The sequence below is a fragment of the Fukomys damarensis genome, unplaced genomic scaffold (assembly GCF_012274545.1).
Source record: "Fukomys damarensis isolate Sample0158 unplaced genomic scaffold, DMR_v1.0_HiC HiC_scaffold_21, whole genome shotgun sequence".
NCBI classification, from domain to species: domain Eukaryota; kingdom Metazoa; phylum Chordata; class Mammalia; order Rodentia; family Bathyergidae; genus Fukomys; species Fukomys damarensis.
The window spans coordinates 22758822-22775864 of NW_022900933.1; the positions used below are offsets into that span (position 1 = coordinate 22758822).

At 39.4% G+C, this 17043-nt stretch overlaps 1 protein-coding gene across 2 annotated transcripts in view; it reads right to left on the reverse strand.

Annotated features, from left to right (window-relative positions):
- Positions 1-8: 8 nt before the first annotated feature.
- Sel1l (SEL1L adaptor subunit of ERAD E3 ubiquitin ligase) overlaps positions 9-17043 on the reverse strand; it is a 47163-nt gene continuing 30128 nt past the window's right edge. The window contains exons 12-21 of one of the 2 annotated variants that reach the window (XM_010616249.3): positions 14215-14283; positions 12821-12898; positions 11488-11550; positions 10174-10261; positions 9546-9694; positions 8683-8848; positions 8267-8341; positions 6930-7102; positions 5361-5489; positions 9-3250 (exon numbers count right to left, since the gene is read on the reverse strand). In XM_010616249.3, coding sequence (XP_010614551.1) covers positions 3041-3250; positions 5361-5489; positions 6930-7102; positions 8267-8341; positions 8683-8848; positions 9546-9694; positions 10174-10261; positions 11488-11550; positions 12821-12898; positions 14215-14283 — 1200 coding nt within the window. In that variant the 3' untranslated portion in view covers positions 9-3040. Of the gene's footprint in view, positions 3251-5360; positions 5490-5680; positions 6201-6929; positions 7103-8266; positions 8342-8682; positions 8849-9545; positions 9695-10173; positions 10262-11487; positions 11551-12820; positions 12899-14214; positions 14284-17043 lie in introns of those variants that run through there. The other variant, XM_010616250.3, reaches the window with a different exon arrangement.

A 17043-nucleotide genomic window follows, 5' to 3' on the forward strand; every position in this document is an offset into this window, starting at 1 on the left:
CAAACATGAGGCAGAGAAAAGAAAAATAAAGCACAAAAAGCTTTATATGTGTGTGTGTGTGTGTGTGCATTTCCTGGAGGCTTTTAATTTAATCCATCATCAGATCATCACCAGATTGCTGGCGGAAGTTTCTAAGCTTTTCCAATGGTACAGAAATGAAACAGTTTGGTGGTCACACTCTCAGGAATTACCCTTATACGCAGAAGAGCAATGAGCCCTCCGGAAGTCAAGATTAATAGTTCACAATCTGATTTAAATACCAAATAGTCAACTGTGGATAAAAAAAACCTGTATTTTTTCTGTGCCACTATTAACCAAAAATAAGACAAGCCTCACCTCGAAAACAGATACAAAAACTTCAAGCACAAAAAGAAAACACAACCAAAAATCCCTAACCACTGCCACCTTGGTAAAATAAGATAGAAGCAAAATGGATGATTTCAAGGTTCTGAAACTACTGGCTGACCAAAGAAGCAAAGCACAGAGACAGAAACCGAGAGGCTGAAGAGGCGTCAGGAGGGAGAGGCTGCATGAGATGACGCCATCCTACCGGCAAGTCTAAACCCTAACGCTAGAACTCCCAACTCCTGGAGTTAGTTTAATGTCACTGACATTAACTAGCTGTAGTTATTGTTATTTTATTCAAATGGATGCCATTTGATTAGGTAAGTATTGTGCATTATTTTTAGGAGAAAAACCAAACACAACTCCTATTTGCTTAGGTACCACGTCCCATGAACACAGAAGACAAAGGGAACCAAGTACTGAGACAGTCTTTAAAAGGAGCCGTAAGGGCTAAGTTAAACCTACTATCTAAATTTTTGGAAGCAAAAGGCCCAGGGAAAAACAGGAGGTGGAAACTAGTCAAGGGAAGGATATTCGCAGTATTAATTAAAAACAAACAAACATGGCAGGGGTAGACGAACCAGAGGCCTGTTAGTACACGAAGAATAAGACCACACCTGCCCGTCCAGCCTTCGGTAGTGCACACTAATTTAAGAAGTGTTTTCTCTGAGTACCAGTGGAGGGAAGTAAAGGTCGATCTAGAATTGCTGTGCAAGGAGGAGATGGATGGTGGGGGTGGAAATGGAACTTCGCAGTCATCGCTTAGAAGCAGTTTCACTTTTGGCGGGGATGTCTTCGCGTGTTGCCTCAAACTGATCTCAAACTTGTGGCTGGGCTCGATTGATCCTCTTGCCTCACCGTTCCAAGGGGCCAGAACTGCAGGTGTGTGTCACTGAGCTGAGTCAATTAAAACAGTGCTTTCTAAACGAAGCGTGGCTGTTCTCCTGGGTACTGATTCCGAAGGGGTGGAGCAGAGGCATCTGTGAAGATGCTGACATACTGTGCCACCTGCAGTCCAATCTCTAAACGTCAGAGACCACACAAGTATTCAGATTTACAAGGGCTGCCAAGGCAACATCACACCGTGGAGGGCAGATTTCCTCTCTCACAGATATGGTTTTACATGTATGGTCCTCTCTGTGACCACCTCTTTAAACATGGAAGCAAATATCTGGGAGGAAAGTTTGCTTACCAGGTTTCCCATAATACTCTAAACACAAAAAAGCACACAAGTTCACATTTAAAGCCTTCATGTTCATTGTAGATTAAATCTAGTTCTAAAAACAACCTTGACTTCAAAATCCACAGCATGACAATTCTTCAAGTTTTCTGGCAGATGAGGGTTACAGAAAGTGTCAATGGACTGCTCATTTACTGGTGAGTTTCACATCAGCTCCCACCATGTGATGATACAAAGGAATCCAAATTGAGCTTGTGTTTCAGTTCTTTCATTTGAGTGACATTGTGAAGCTGCCAATCTTTGTGGCAGTTGTTTTCAGTCTAACCAGCAATTCTATGGTGGAGCAGCCCTGAATTTCCTGATGCCACCAACAGGAGGCACACGATGAGTTTGGTTAAGAAGCAAGCAGCTGACATTCTCCTGTAACACGCAACTGTCAGACAGAAAAAGCTACCTGAATAGACAGAACAGTATAAACAGGCCTTGCTTTTCATCCGTCACCAAGTTTAATCCATCTTCAGTGCTCTGACTTCTAGTATCATAATGGTAGTTACTTTGTGCCAAATACTAAAAATGGTATTTCACATCTGAAGAATTCAGGAAGGTGATTGGTTCTTTGTGCAGTAAGAAATGCAAAGTAAAATAAAACCTGGGAGCAAATGCTTCAACTTTTGGGAAAGCGTGTCTATGGTGCTGGTACGTCATTTGGAGTTTTTCAGTATTGCTTTTAACTTCTCCCACTTAGTCCAGCCTCTGGCTTCTGGATCAAGGCTCTGTATACTCAAAATAAACCAGCAAATTACACTGAGTAGGCAGGGCAGATTAATGTTAGCAAAGAAGTCTGTTCACAGAATCCTACATGTTTTCCAATATAAGGAAGTGAAGTTTCCAGAGAACCCTTTCAACAAAGCCTTTCAGACTCTGAAGGAGAGCAGTATGGCACAAAGTGTGACAACTGCCAAAGAGAAATTTCCCAGCTTTCCCTTTTAAAATAAAAAGATATGCTGCATATACTTGCAAAAAAGCTGCTCAGTTATTGCAGTTCCAAAACACTCTGAAGATACCCTTTTTTTGTTTTACTTTCAGACTTTTAAACATGTTTACAGTTAAACTTGAAACTAACTGGGTTTTCCTTTTTACATCAATGAGTTCTTAGTGGTGATCACAGACCTTAAAGATGTTTGGTATGAGAACTTCAGCACACTGAGAAAATGAGCAAAAGGACCCAAGAGAAAGACAGCTGGTACAGCAGCAGACATTACTTTGAGTGTCTCATATGTTTTCAGACCAAAAAAAGAAAGCCACTGAGAGTTGTTATTTCATATGGCACTGAAACAAACATTCAGCTTAGCTTAGGTAAGAGTTACTTATCCCTGAAAATGAAGGCATCAGATTCTAAGCAGCTTTAGGAATTCAATGCTTCCTCATGCCTCTTCAGGAGGTGGCCACCAATCCAGAGTCTTACGTCAAACACAAGTCCACAGCAAACAGGTTCAGGGCTAAGCCTGGTGGCAGTTACTGGGGTGGCTGCTGCTCAGGCGGCCCCTCCTGCTGAGGAGGGGCTGGCCGTGGCCCCGGAGGCCTGGGCACAGGCAGGTCCTGGTGCTGCCTCTGTCTGTAGGCTATGACCGTCCCCAAGAGAAGCGCGATGATGGTCATGAGGTAAAGGTCCCACTCGGGACCCAGAAGCTGGTCCATGTCAAGTTGAGTGAACATATCTTGAATCTTAATGAAAACAATATAAAAACTGTTACTACTTCAATGTCAGGCAAGGGACTGTGAAAATTACATCACAAATATGGAACTTAAAAAATAATTGCAGTTTGGAATATTTTGCAGTGTGTTTTGAAGCGGAAAGCGCACAATGAAGTGTCTCAGGAACTGAGCTACTATTTTATAGCAGCTGGCTACATAAAATGTCTAACAGGGTTCTTTTCACTGGTGACATAATGTACCAATTGTCAACCATTTCTCACAGAAAATGTTTGAAAGGAACATTGGGGAAAGAAAGGAACGAGGGGAGAAAGCTAGCGTCTGGGGACACCTGGCATCTATTTGTGGTGATGGCATGCGGGCTGAGAAGGTCGCTACTTCTCCTGTGCGACTGAAAACTGCAGGAATTGAACGTTAAGTACCTGGGTGAATAGTGCCTTTTTCTTAGACTTTAACTAAAACTGTGTTAATGTGAATGTGAACTTAAAATTCATCATCATCATGCTCATCATCTACGAGATTTTTGTTTTACTGTCACTTTTGAGAAATGACTGACATTCTCTGTTACCTCCACAACAGTAAACGTGAGGTATTCCTTTAAGTAAAATCACACTTAAACAGGTCTTCAAAACATTTACCTGTGTGTAGGTGCTAAGTTTCTCTGGAAACAAAGTTGTAAACTACCATGCTCCCTGAGAGGGTACCTGAGACAGGGGGTTTTGTGCTTTTCGGTACTCTCCGACTTTCTTACCATTAATACTTATCACTCTCACACGTTCTTTAAAGTTGGAATATCTGGGTCACAGGATTATTCTACTACCTTTTATATTTCTGTACTTAAAAACAGCAAACACATAACCTGTCAGTATGGTATATACTGCAACATCAAATCCCAGACCAGAGATGGCGAACCTTTTAGAGACGAGTGCCCAAACTGCAAACCAAGACCCACTTATTTACCGCAAAGTGCCGACACTGCAATTAGATCTGAATATTGAGGCTTTAGTTTAGAAACAACAACAACAACAACAACAACAACAACAACATGCGTGTGACAGGCTGGCTACGGGAGCCAGTGAGTAAAGTGCTGGGAGACAGGGGTCCAAGACAGACCTGTCAGTGAGCTGCCACATGAGGAGCTTGGTAATGAGAGAAAAAAGGCTGTTTCAAATGGCAGAGGGTACAGCACCCATGGCTCCTGATGCCCAGCAATCACAACAGCGGGCACTGCACATGCATGGGCACCTGGGAGCCCCACATCTAGAGGACCTCAGGGGCCTGGGGTCGGTGGCAAAGTCAGCAGTTGCTTTCTCTTCACTGATGCTGGAGCAGATGGGTTACATTTATTTTGTGCAGCTTTCAAAAGGAAAGCCTGATCTGGAGCTAACGCTGCAGCAGTGTACCAACCTGTCCTGAAAGGCACTGATGAAAGGCCGACACATCAGCCCTTCCTGGTCCTGAATGAACTAAAGTTAAGTCTTTTTTTTAACAAGGGCTCTAAACATTTTAGGGTGAACTCTAGGTACTGTGTGAAACTGGCAGATTCTAAGTGCACCTATGTTTTATTAGAGTTGGTGGTTTTGAAGAGAAAGGGTAACCCATCCTTATGCAGGTTCGACTACTAGCTTATTTAAACAACTCAAGCTATCTTTAGGGAAGAAAATTCTGGTTGCAATTATAACTCATGTTTTATTAGGAGAGGAATATGAAGCACAGTTTCTCAGGCTCCTCTTCCTTTTTCCGTTTTTCTTTTGAAGGTATTGGTTCAAATAATCAACAGGCAGTTACCTGACTTAATGTTTACTGTGCTTAGTTAGCTTCTGTTTCCACTGCCATGCACTCACCTCAGTGTGCCCTAAGCCAGAAAACAGCTGTACCAATGTGAAGTGCCTCAGCCCTAGGAAACAGCACTTCACAGCAGTGCCTAAATCCTCCTGTGTGTGTCTGCATTCAGTCCTCACCTGATGAGGACTTGGGTGCTTGAGGTGAGCACAAACAGGGCCAAGAACAGACACTCCCAGGGAATTCTTCCCTGTGTTCCAGCGCTATTAAGATACAAACTCCCAGGCCTGAGAGAGCGACATTATTTGCATTTTAATAAAAAGACCCATGGACCACTTACATTTGTTTCTCTTATGTACTGCAAGAAGTACACAACACCCAGTTTGCAGAGTGCTAGGAAGACTGGGACCTGTGCATCTGGGCTGGCTTCTGCTGCCATGTCATAAAAGCGTTTTGCAAGATGAATATCCTATAATACAGGCAAAGGACCAAAATTCATTCCTTGGCAAAGCAGGTAAGAAGAATATTTAGTTTTTATATTAGGAAAATTTGTTTTATCTTTCAAGTTTTCATTTTAAGATGAATCTCCTGCACCTAAAGAAAAATGAATTTTCCTCATCTAAAGAAAAAAAAAAACCCAAGTTTTCTGATTTCTTCAATTATCTAACTATAAAATTTTGATAAATTTCATAAAACTTAGAACACTTGGCTCACTTTCCTCCAATGTAATATCCTGTTTGCTGTGCTGGATGCAGGCATGGCTATTGTTAACCTGGAGATTTCCGAAGATGAGCTCCAAGTTTCAAGCTGTTTTTTCCTACTTAAACCCTACTCAGTGTAAGACACTTTGGTTTAGTTTAAATTCTTAGTTCTCTCAAGATTTCCCGAGAGGCACTTGTCTTGCTGTGTTAGGGGCCTCGATGATGCAGCTCCTCAGGGTCCACAAAAGCTCTCTTCCGGGTAGGCAGTGCTGACTGAGGTCAGGGTGTGTTCTCGGCGCCTCTTTCCCCTGCAGAGAAAGCCACGTGGCTCTCCTGCCAGCCCTGCATCAGGTGCCTGGGCATGGAAAGACCTCAGGGCTCACTGCATAAAGAGACACCCTAAAACATGGGTTTTGGAGAAGGCTTCTGTATTCATTAATTGAAAACGTGCTACAGGTTGTCTTGTCTTAGACGTGTTTCTATAAAGGAGTAAAGAAGTCATTATTAATTTAGGTTGTGGGTGAAGAGTTGGGAATTTAGGTATGTGCTAGAATGAAAGGAATAGTGGGAGTTGTGACAATTTTCACCGAAAAATCTCTCTTGTTCCATCCCTGGCTATTGTTGGAAGAATTCCAAACTCAAAGGAAACCATTCCATGAGACTCGAGAAGGGGCTAAAAAGGACTTTTTCCCCACATATGTTTACTTTCACCTACTCCTGGGGTATGACATTAAAAAGAATGGCACCTTCAAATAATACCAGTAGTATGGTGTTTCTGAGTTTTTAAAAAATATAGTAGCGCAGGGATGGGATGGGGGAGTTAGTTACACAGCAGAGATATTCTCAAAACTGAATGCACTGAGTCTATAGCCCTAGAGTTTTGATAAAACATTTAAGTACCTAATAGTAATAATTAATATTACGAATGTGAAGGTGACTTTATAATATAAAAATTTACATGTTGAAATAAAAACAACTAAATGTTTTAGAAAATGCAATTTGCCAAGAAAGAGTGTATTAGCTTGACCTGTGTTTGCTGGGAGACGAGATTCTTGGGCGGTCTTCTGAAATAACAGAACTCAGCCTTGGAACTTAGTGGCCTAACATCTGTTGGAATTCCAAAGCAAGTCTACTTTCTGCACAAAGGCAGGCATCTCCCCATCACCATTTCATGACTGGAACACCTGCTGGGAAGAAGCCACACTCACCTGTTTAATGCCCAGTCCCTTCTCATGCATGTATCCCAGATTAAACATTGCTTGTGCACTGTGCTGTTGCTCAGAAGCAAGACGATAATGAATGAATGCAGTCTCGTAATCTACATCAGTGCCAAATCCATAGAAATGGTAGTCTCCAAGCTTAATTCTAGCCACAGTATAGCCTTTGGAAAGTTAAATGCAAAACTGCCAATAAATAAAGTGCTTACAACAGACCAAACTCATTATCTCCATTAACATGCTTAAATAAAACAAAGATTTTTAATTTGCAGTACACAAACCTGATAATACAAACCTTGTCTAAGCCATAGGGTCAGTGAAAATTTAAACAAGGAATATACCCCTCTTTTGCAGAATGTATTGTAAGAGTTAGGGAAAAATAAAACAAAGTGGTAGTATTCTCTATTTTACTAAACATTTCTCTTAAATGACCATGATCTATTTTATTACATTGTTCACATCTTAAAAAACAGTTCAGTTTGACCATTGCTTAGTCTTGAAGAAAGGATAGGCAGACATTGGTGAGTAGAGTATGTGTGAGAAAGATATATTCAAAGGAAAAGACAAGGGAAAGGTTAGAGTCAGTTATGGCTTATATTTAGATGTCTCCAGAAAAGCTCATGCACTCACAGGTGGGGGTTATAGGAGTGGCTCGACCATGGGTGTGTGATAGTGGGTCATGGGTGAGTGATACTACATTACTCCACTGATTGGTTTAGCACAGTTCTGGGTGGGTATGATAGACTTACTGAAGGCAGAAGACCCACCCTCAGGATGGGTGGCATCAACCAAAAGGCTTGCAGATGGAGGGAAAAGGGAAAGCAAAAGGAATGCTGTTGCTTCCTGCTTACCATGCCTTGGACTGTTTCTCCTCCATGATTCCCCTCTGCCATGCTGCCCTGCCTTGAAGCCAGACGACTATGGACTAAAATCTCTACAAGCTGTAAACTAAAGTAAATCTTTTTTCCTTTAACTTGTGGGTGATGTTGGGTATTTTGTTCTAGCAATGAGAAAGTAACTAAGATAGAGTCCTTTTGACTTTTAAGCTGATATTCTGTTTCATTTTATATTATAAATTGGCCTCAACTACACCAAAGAATGAACCACAGTAAGATGCAAATATCCAGTACAAAGACAAACAGAAATTCAACTTAGAAACCCTGGTGCTAGAGTAATCATTTTAAGAAAAATGCTGATCACGATGTAATCAAGTTAAGCAACAGTATCTCTGCTCAATTTTAAAGTGATGAATGACATGACAGTGTTTATGGGAGATAAAAATCAAGAGGTCCCTGGGTCAAACTATTATCCTAGCACTAACCACTCACCTTGTGAAGCGGCCCTGTTCCAATGTAGCAAAGCTCTGGGATAAGTTTCATTCTCACCAACAATGGTTGCTTCTCCTACAGGAAAAGAAAGTACAAATCAGGCATTCAAGGAAATGTATTAGAATATTGGCTTCATTTGCAAACTAGGGTGGATTTGTGGCACATAAAAAGTATTAAGCAAGTACTGAGATCAAACAAGTATTGGAATAAAAGACTGAGCTCAAAGAAGTCACTGGATTTGGAGTGGTGCTTGCTACTTACTGAAACACGTTTTGTCCATTGTACCAATAATGAGACTAATTACTAATTACACCTCTAGGTATCCAATATTGGAAAAATGGTATTGTATAACCACTGTATTTTGATAAATGGTTAATGAATGTATTAAACATAAAGAGAACTAAAGTGAACCTTACTCTGATCAAGAATGAAGGCTGCATTGCTTTGCGCCACTTCGTACCCTTGTTCAGCCAGCAGGAGGTACTGGATCACCGCAGCATTGTAGTCGCCATCCTTATAGCTGTTATAGGCGGTCATCAGCCTCTCGGACCAGCGGCCTCGTTCACACACATTCTTAAACAACTATGAAAAGAGGGGGAAAAAGTAAAATATAACAAAAACTAACTTTTGAACCTTGGGCTACAAGTGACTGTTAAGCTTGCTCTTTGAATCTCTACAAGCTTGTTTTTATTTACTCTTTAGAAGTTAACATGTTTATACAGAAATAGCAAACAATTATATACCATTTACTCTAGCCAGGTACTATCCTACTGATTGATATATATTATGGATATTAACACACTAAAACTTCCCAAGAGGTTCATGAGGGGCCCTCCTAGGAGGTCCTAGTAACAGCCCTATTTTACAAGTGAAAATGCTAAAGCACATAGATTTAGAAACTTTGCTAACCATTTATCAATGTCACTCTAATTTGTCAGGTCTGAGGGAGCAAAAGAGGAAAATTTCCAATTAGGAGATATTAGTATTCTCCTTTAGAACATTTATTCATCACATCTTTCTCTTTGATGCTGATTTCATATATAAATGTCAGACACTGTCCAAGATACAGCACACACCACTATCTGCTCTTATGCACAGAGGGTCCAATTAAGTAAGTACAACAGTTATGCAGACCTCCAGGGTCTTCCCTTAGTACATTGATGGTAAGAAAGCTGTCTTTTTCTATAAGAGAAGAAATCATGCAAAGAAAGCCAGAATGAAAGGGTGGGCCTCCTGTTGGGAAAACCCACTCCCTGCATGGATGGGCAGAAGACCTCACCTCCACCGCAGTGTGGCAGGATCGCATCACACCTGTGCCGCTGGCATGCATCTGTGCCAGGTTATAGAAAGCTAAGATATGGCCTCCTTGTGAAGCTAAATTAAAGTACTTCAAGGCCTGTTTGTAATCTCTCTTGACTCCAATGCCATCTGTAAGGGAAAACAAAGTCACATAAAAGGTCTGTAAGGGCCTTAAATTAAGATTTGTGTAAGCATCAGAGTAGACTTCCTTATGAGGAATAAAGTTGTTAGGAAAGTCAGAATTCACAGTAAACAAATGAACCCGATTTTAAAAAGATTACTATATTAATACTGAATAAAGTAATTTACAGCGAACAGCAAGAAGCACACATAACTGAGTTGAAGAACATTAAAGCCAGAATTGGACAGCCCCCTTTTCCATATCATTGAGCCACCTAGTGGAAAATACGTTAGTTTAGATCTTGGGGTCTTCACTGTTAATCCTTTTATGTGTGGTGTTTCATTTTTTGGAATGGCACTTAACAATGGAACATAATAAAACTTTTTCTCCTCAAACTCTTGTTCCTTCAGCTTTTCTAGGAAACGTACAAATTTCATGCAAAACATGCGACCTTTGGCACAAATGGGTTAATTCCAATGTTACTCACTATAGTACATAGAACCAAGCTGTAGTTGTCCATCTACCCAGCCTTGTTCAGCAGCTTTCTGGAAATACTTCAGTGCCAGATCATAATTCTAAAGAAAAAGACATCAAATGATGAAAAGGCTTAAAGGGCTGAAACACTCAGAAGTTAAGAGATTCATATAGTGAAAAGAACAAAATAAACTATTTTCAAGGGTTATTAAAAGGACTTTTTTACACAGATATTAATATTTCAAGTTGTAGTGCAATAAATTTAAGACTGAAGAAAAACAAATAAAAGTTTCGTAAAACAATTTGTGATTGCTTTCAGCATAAAAGCTAGAATATTAGACCAGAAGTTAAAACATTGTCACTCTTTTCTATTAACCAACTAAACCTTTTAAACCATAGTTTTCCTTATATTGAATACGGAAAACTTTTCTCTTCTTAATTGTCCCTTCTCAGTGTATCTTACTAGACACTCTGTGACTACTAGATTGCAAAGGTTATCCAGAGAAAAGTTCTGAACTTCAGTAACCTAAAATGACTGGGAGGAGTCACAGTGAGGCCCCATCACTGTGTTTTGTGTTTGGGAGTAGCCATAGGTCACACTCTTATATCTAGATCTTACTTTCAGGCCCAACACATCACAAATGTAGGGACACCCAACATGAAAAGACAGCACAGAAGTATGAGAAACTATGGCTGATGAAAACCAAGAGCCTGCAGCCACAGAGCCCCATGGAAGAGAAAGCTCAAGTGAAGTAGGACCAAAGTATGTCAACTGGACTGGGATTTAGGAGGTTACCAGTGAGCAGGAGGACAGAGAGGACAGTAGCTTAAGAAGAACTACTAAGAACTACAGGGTGAATGATAGTGGCTTAACAAAGTTCATTATTTGGAGAAATTGGCTTTGTATTTGAGGGCTGGAGGGGAGAGAGGTGGTAGCTACAAGGGGCAAAGGGCACAATGGAAAGCTTCTCCCTCCTAAATGGGAGACTTAAGCATTTTGTAAGACTGACTTAAACAGTAGGCAAGGAAGGTATTTATGTCTTAGAGAAATGGGAAGAGAGAGGAGGACAAAGAGCAAAGACAAAGTGAACAGCTCCACCCAAGTCAGAAGGTGCCAGAGTTGGAGCAATCTTCTGAAGACAGCAAGAAAGGGGTTCAGGGTGCGAGATGGCAGTGAGCCAGACTCACAGACAAGGGAAAACACTCAGCTTTAGTCACCATGGAACGAGCGCCCTGGGCTGACTGGACGCTAGCGGAGGAACACCTCCCGACCTGGACCTCGTTAGCTAACTGGTATTCGAGTGAGAGCGCTAAGCCGAACACTTACAACTTGAACTCCTCTCCCGTAGAGGTAGGCCATTCCAAGCCCACTCTGTCCAACTGGGTTGCCCTGAAATCCAGAGAAATTAGAAAACAGTGAAAAGAATTCACTGAAATGTGGGCAAAAATAAATGCCTACAAAAGCAATCATTCACAAACACATTCAAAACATGTCTTAATAGTTTTCAATTCAAAACTTTTCCCTTCCTATCAGGCGAAACATAGTACTAACTTTCAGACATCTGGTGGGGCTGTCAGTAATCTGGTTATAAAGAGTAAGCAGTAATTCATTTAGAATTAAATTTTATAATTGAGAAAGTTTCTGAAGAACCAATTAAAAATATGTACCAAGATTTTACAAAGGATATTCATATTAAAAACAAGCATTCCAATTGTAAGAATATATTCTAAGGAAATATTAAGAGCTGAAATCATTTATACACACAGTTGTTCATAACATCATTCAAATTGATAAAAATTAGACCACTTAAATATTTGAAAACAAGGACTTGGTTAATAATTTATGGTAATCTTATGTTTTCCAGTTATCAAAATAGTATTTTTGGATGGGGATTTAGCTCAGGGATTTTTCTACCTGGCTCATAAGTGTAAAGTCCTGAGTTCGATCCCCAGTAAAAATAAATAAATAAATAAAAATGTATTTTTGAAAAAAAAAAGAATTAAATTTTACATGAATTTATTATGTAAAACACAAATAACATTTCATAAAGATTAAATGATGTCACATGACCGTTGACTCTACTTTGTGACATCTTCCTTCTAACCCTGGGGGGTAGAGTCAACAGTCATGTAATGACAGCAATGCCACTATCAGGTGGCAAAGATATACTTCAGATTAGTAAAATGTCATGGAGCAAGGATACTCAGGTGACAGCTGGAGTATGGGGACACGTGGTCGGTAAGGAACACAGTGGAGGGCACAGCGTCACTACATGCATGCAGTTTTCTCTGAGCCAAAGAAAGCTCAAACTATGTATTAAGATTATATATAAAAAAAACACCTAATCATGTAAGCTTTTAAACTTCAAGTTGCCATTCAAATACGGGAGGTTATTTAATTCTCCATTCCACTGCTAAAATCAATTTTTACTTGATTAGGAAGCTTCTCTAAGAAATTTAAACAGAGAGTTAATAATCAACAATCTAGTTTCTAAAAGAATTTTTCCTGCTTATTGGGAAGACTGTCCAGTCAGTATTTTCACATGAATCATATTTACATACACACCTTTACTTATGGCATGACTTGGTTATGATTCATCTTTCAATGTCATACATTCATTTATTAAATATTAGCAATATATCGAGTCATGAAACCTCACCATATCAGCAGCTTTTTTAAAGTAGTGTAGAGCTGTCTCATTACTCTGAGGCACAATATCACTTCCTTCTGAATACATCTAGAAAACAGAACCCAGTTTCGGTCAGTGCAGTAACTCTCCCTCCAATTACATTTTTAAAAATGTCAACTCATTTTGATTTTTATTAAATCTCATGGAATCTTCCCAAAGTTTAGCACCCCCCACAGAGTACTTTAGAATTAAAAGCAAAAATATATTTCATGCCACATCAAATTTACACTTCATGAATAAATATGGATGTATAAAGGCAGCTTATAGACTCATCTCAAAAGATGACCTGCACATCTGTCTCAGTCTATTCCAGGGCAGCCAAAGGGCTAATGATTTCCTTGGGCTCAGGCAGACGGCTAGAGGAGGACAAGGAGGCCATCAGCAGAATTCACCTTCCCTGCCCTACCTCTGCTTCTCCCAGGGTAAGGAAAATGAAATGGTAGATCTTAAGTTCAGGACAAAAAAATACTTAAAGGCTTTTTAAAAAAAGGTTTAAAATAGTAAACAATCAGAGTATCAGGTATGGAATATGACAAGGGACCAAGAGAAAGGAAAACAGAATGGCCAGTGTCATTAATTTTCAATGTACATGTAAAGAAATAACAAAGTTTGGTTGAGGTAAGGTTCATTAGTAATTCAGAGCAAGGACACACACAAAAAAGTTTTAAAATACTTAACAGAAACAGATGGGGGAACACCAATTTCCATGCTATACTGACATGTTTAAATATAGTTATCAGGCCTCAATTAACTAGCTGTGACCACGTGGCAAATATTGATGAGACTCTCCTCTGAGGTACAGTCCACCTGAACTTCCTTACGTTAGGGTTTGGCTGTACATGAAAATGACCATTATACTGCATTAGCTTTCAAAATAATGAAAAAGTTTTGAGATTCTTCTATGGAATCTATTCAGTAAGTCTTCAGATGTACATGTTTCCAAAAGAATTGCATGGAGAGGTAGATATCTAAACTGTCATATTTAAACAATTAAAAGTTCTGCAGATAAATTTCAGTGAACTCTGTCTCCATTCAGCATGAAAGGAAACATGCGACTGTGACAATCTTAGCAAAAAGCTGTATAGTATAAAGTGTAAATTCTTCATTACTGCATAAAATATCACAAAGCAGAGCTCAGATACTGATAACTTCAACAGAGGATTAACATACTGATGGCCAAATATTGTATTTTTAAACTGCCTAATAAAACGTCTTAGAATAGCACTTACCTCAAGAAGATACAACTTTGTACTGGAAATTTTATTTCCCATTTATTTTTGGTACACTGTAGCTCCTGAATTTAATATGTGGTTATTATGTAAACATTTTATTATTGCATAATACATTCACAGGATATACAGTACCTTTCCTAAGAAAGCCATCGCATGTGAATTGCCAGCATTAGCTGCTAAATTGAAGTAGTCAAATGCTCTCTGTGAGAAAATAATTTATGAAAATCATTAGTTTTAAAAAGAATATGTTTTAGCCGAAGTAATTACTCCAGGAACACTAAAGAAACCTTGTTACATTATGTGTAAACAATTTATAAACAATCAATATCCAGTAATCAATACTTAAAAATAGAAATCTGTACATCTAGAAGCTTTGTCTTACCCACTAGCTAGCTATATCAAGGAACCATGTTTTTTTTAAGTCATCTCATAGTTAACAGCCACAAAGAAATTTCTTGCATTCCCTAAACTTAAGCCAAGAAGACTTGTGTTATTTACATGCAATGTGAGCAAGATTCAGGCTGCTTAAGACATTAACAGCAACTTAATTTTGTCTCACTACCTTACTATTGGTAACCTGAAGAAGGGGGAAAAACACATTAACTAAGGTCTTTATAAGTCATGGGCCATATTTTCACTGTTCTCTAAAGAAATACAATTTACTTTTCTATTGTTCAGAAACAGATTTTGGATTCTACTTAAAAATCACATAATTGAACAAACTGGCATCAGCAGAATTCACTATCATTACCCTCAACTGTACTGCCCACCTTTGTTAAAGACCTCGTACCATCAATTACTTCTTCACCTTGCTGGCTTAACCTCCCCTTCATTTTGGTCCTTTCCCACTTAACTGGATTCTAGTAATCAATCTGTTATTAAAAAGCAGAACTAAAACACACAAAATCCATCTTTCCTTTAGACTCCCAATTTTTCTCCAATGATGACTGTATTAACTACTTTTCTTCACGGACAATTTTCTCAAATGAATTGTTCATAGGCACTTTAATGTGCCCTACAATCAGTCTTAATTGATTTCCATCCACAATGCTTCAGGACGAAAGCTGATCAAGAAACCCTGACTTTGATACTGCCAGTAAAATTAGTTTCATCTTCCTTCACCTCTATATAGCACTTGGCAAAGTCCATCACGCTCTCTTTCTTGAAACACTCTGCTTGGCATACAAGACATCACTCTCCCAGTTTCTTCCTTTACTTGCATCATCTAAGCCTCCTTTGCTGATTCTTATCTATTGGCTGAATTCTACATATTCCAGGGCTCAGTTTGTGACTCGTCACTTTACATCCTCTAAGCAATCTTATTTCCACTCCCATGGCTTCACATTCTATCAAGATGATGGCAATCTCTAAATTTTATTACATTTGCCTTGCCCTAAACTACCTCTGAACATCCGAAGCTTGGCCAGATCTCTGAAATCTGTCTTTAACCTCAAGTTGCTTCTCCTCCATCATCTGTTTAGCTAGGCAATAATGCCACCTACTGGTTGCTCGAGGTACCTGCCTCTGCACTCATAGCCAATGCATCACGGTCTGGGTGACCACCAAATAGAATCTATCCAGGATCCTCCATTATCACGGTTCTAGTTCAAGCTACATTTTCTCTCACATGACCTTCTGAACTACAGTGGACTCTCAAGTTATGAGCAGCCTGACATATGAACAACTTGGGTTAATCAGGTTAATGGAAGATTCATCAGCCTCTTGTAATCTGTAGCGTGTATCCAGGTAAACATCAAGATCTCAGCTGTATTGACTTACCACCAACTTGAGTTAACAACCAACCCTCAGGAACCGATGGAATTCGTAAGTCAAGGGTCCATTGTATTCTCCTCTTCTAACTCATTCTCTATTCAGCAGCCAAAGCCAATGTTTTGAAATTAGACAGTGTTGGCCCTTGTAGCCTCTTTGAGCTTGAGGGATATACCGGTGTGATTAAGGACTGCTTATCTCAGCACTGCACCATGTATAAAGCTTTCTGCACTTTGGGTATAGCAGCCCTTTTCTGGGTCTGGGATGACACTACTTCTGTTCTCAAATGAAATCTCACGTACATCTCCTTAGAAATGGCTTCCCTGACAAATGGTTCCTTTCACCTATTAGCCAATTATTGTATCCTTTACTTCTTCATTTGTTGGTGAGGTCACTTAAATGTCTAATGACCCGATTGAACTTGAAGCTCTATGAAGGCACAGATCAAAGCTGTTTTGTCCAATATTGTATTCTGAAAACCTAGCAGTGAGTGACACACAGTAGGTACTGAAATATTTATTAAACTAATGCAGTTATGAACTAGTTACTAATTTTTGTGATAATTCACAGGTACCATAAGATACAAGAATATTCTCAAACTTGTTATGAAATAGGCACCAAACTCATTTGCCTGATGCTTTTATTAACTAGCTTATCTGATGCTTCAATGGCATAAGAAATGTACACAATGACCTAAAGACAATGAAAGTTGCCAAAAGCTGTATGAATAAAAGCAAACCAATAGCTATTTGGTAAAGTTTTAGTGAGAAATATATTTTGTTAGCATTTTATTCTTAAGGTTAAAAGGAATACAGGTATAAAAAAAACCCCTTAATTAGTAAACTGAAATGGCAGGGTAGAAGTTTTAGTAGTTTGATAAACATTTATTGAGAACTTACTACATGCTAGGCCCTGTTGGGGGCTAGCAATAAAGTGGACAATGGTTCATGCTCTTTTGGACTTTTGGTTCTAGCAGGGGACACTTCATTACATAAGTGATTTATAGTGGACAAGGGCCACAAGGGGTAGAAATTTTCAGAAATTCTTTGTGGTACATGACCTATTTCTGTGAGGCTGGGCTTCAGGGGAGATGTATGACATGTTGGCGCTGAGTTCTGAAGGATGGGCAGGAATTAGCCATATGAAGACAGCAAGCGGAATGGTAGTCATTCCAGAGGAACCAGTGACTCG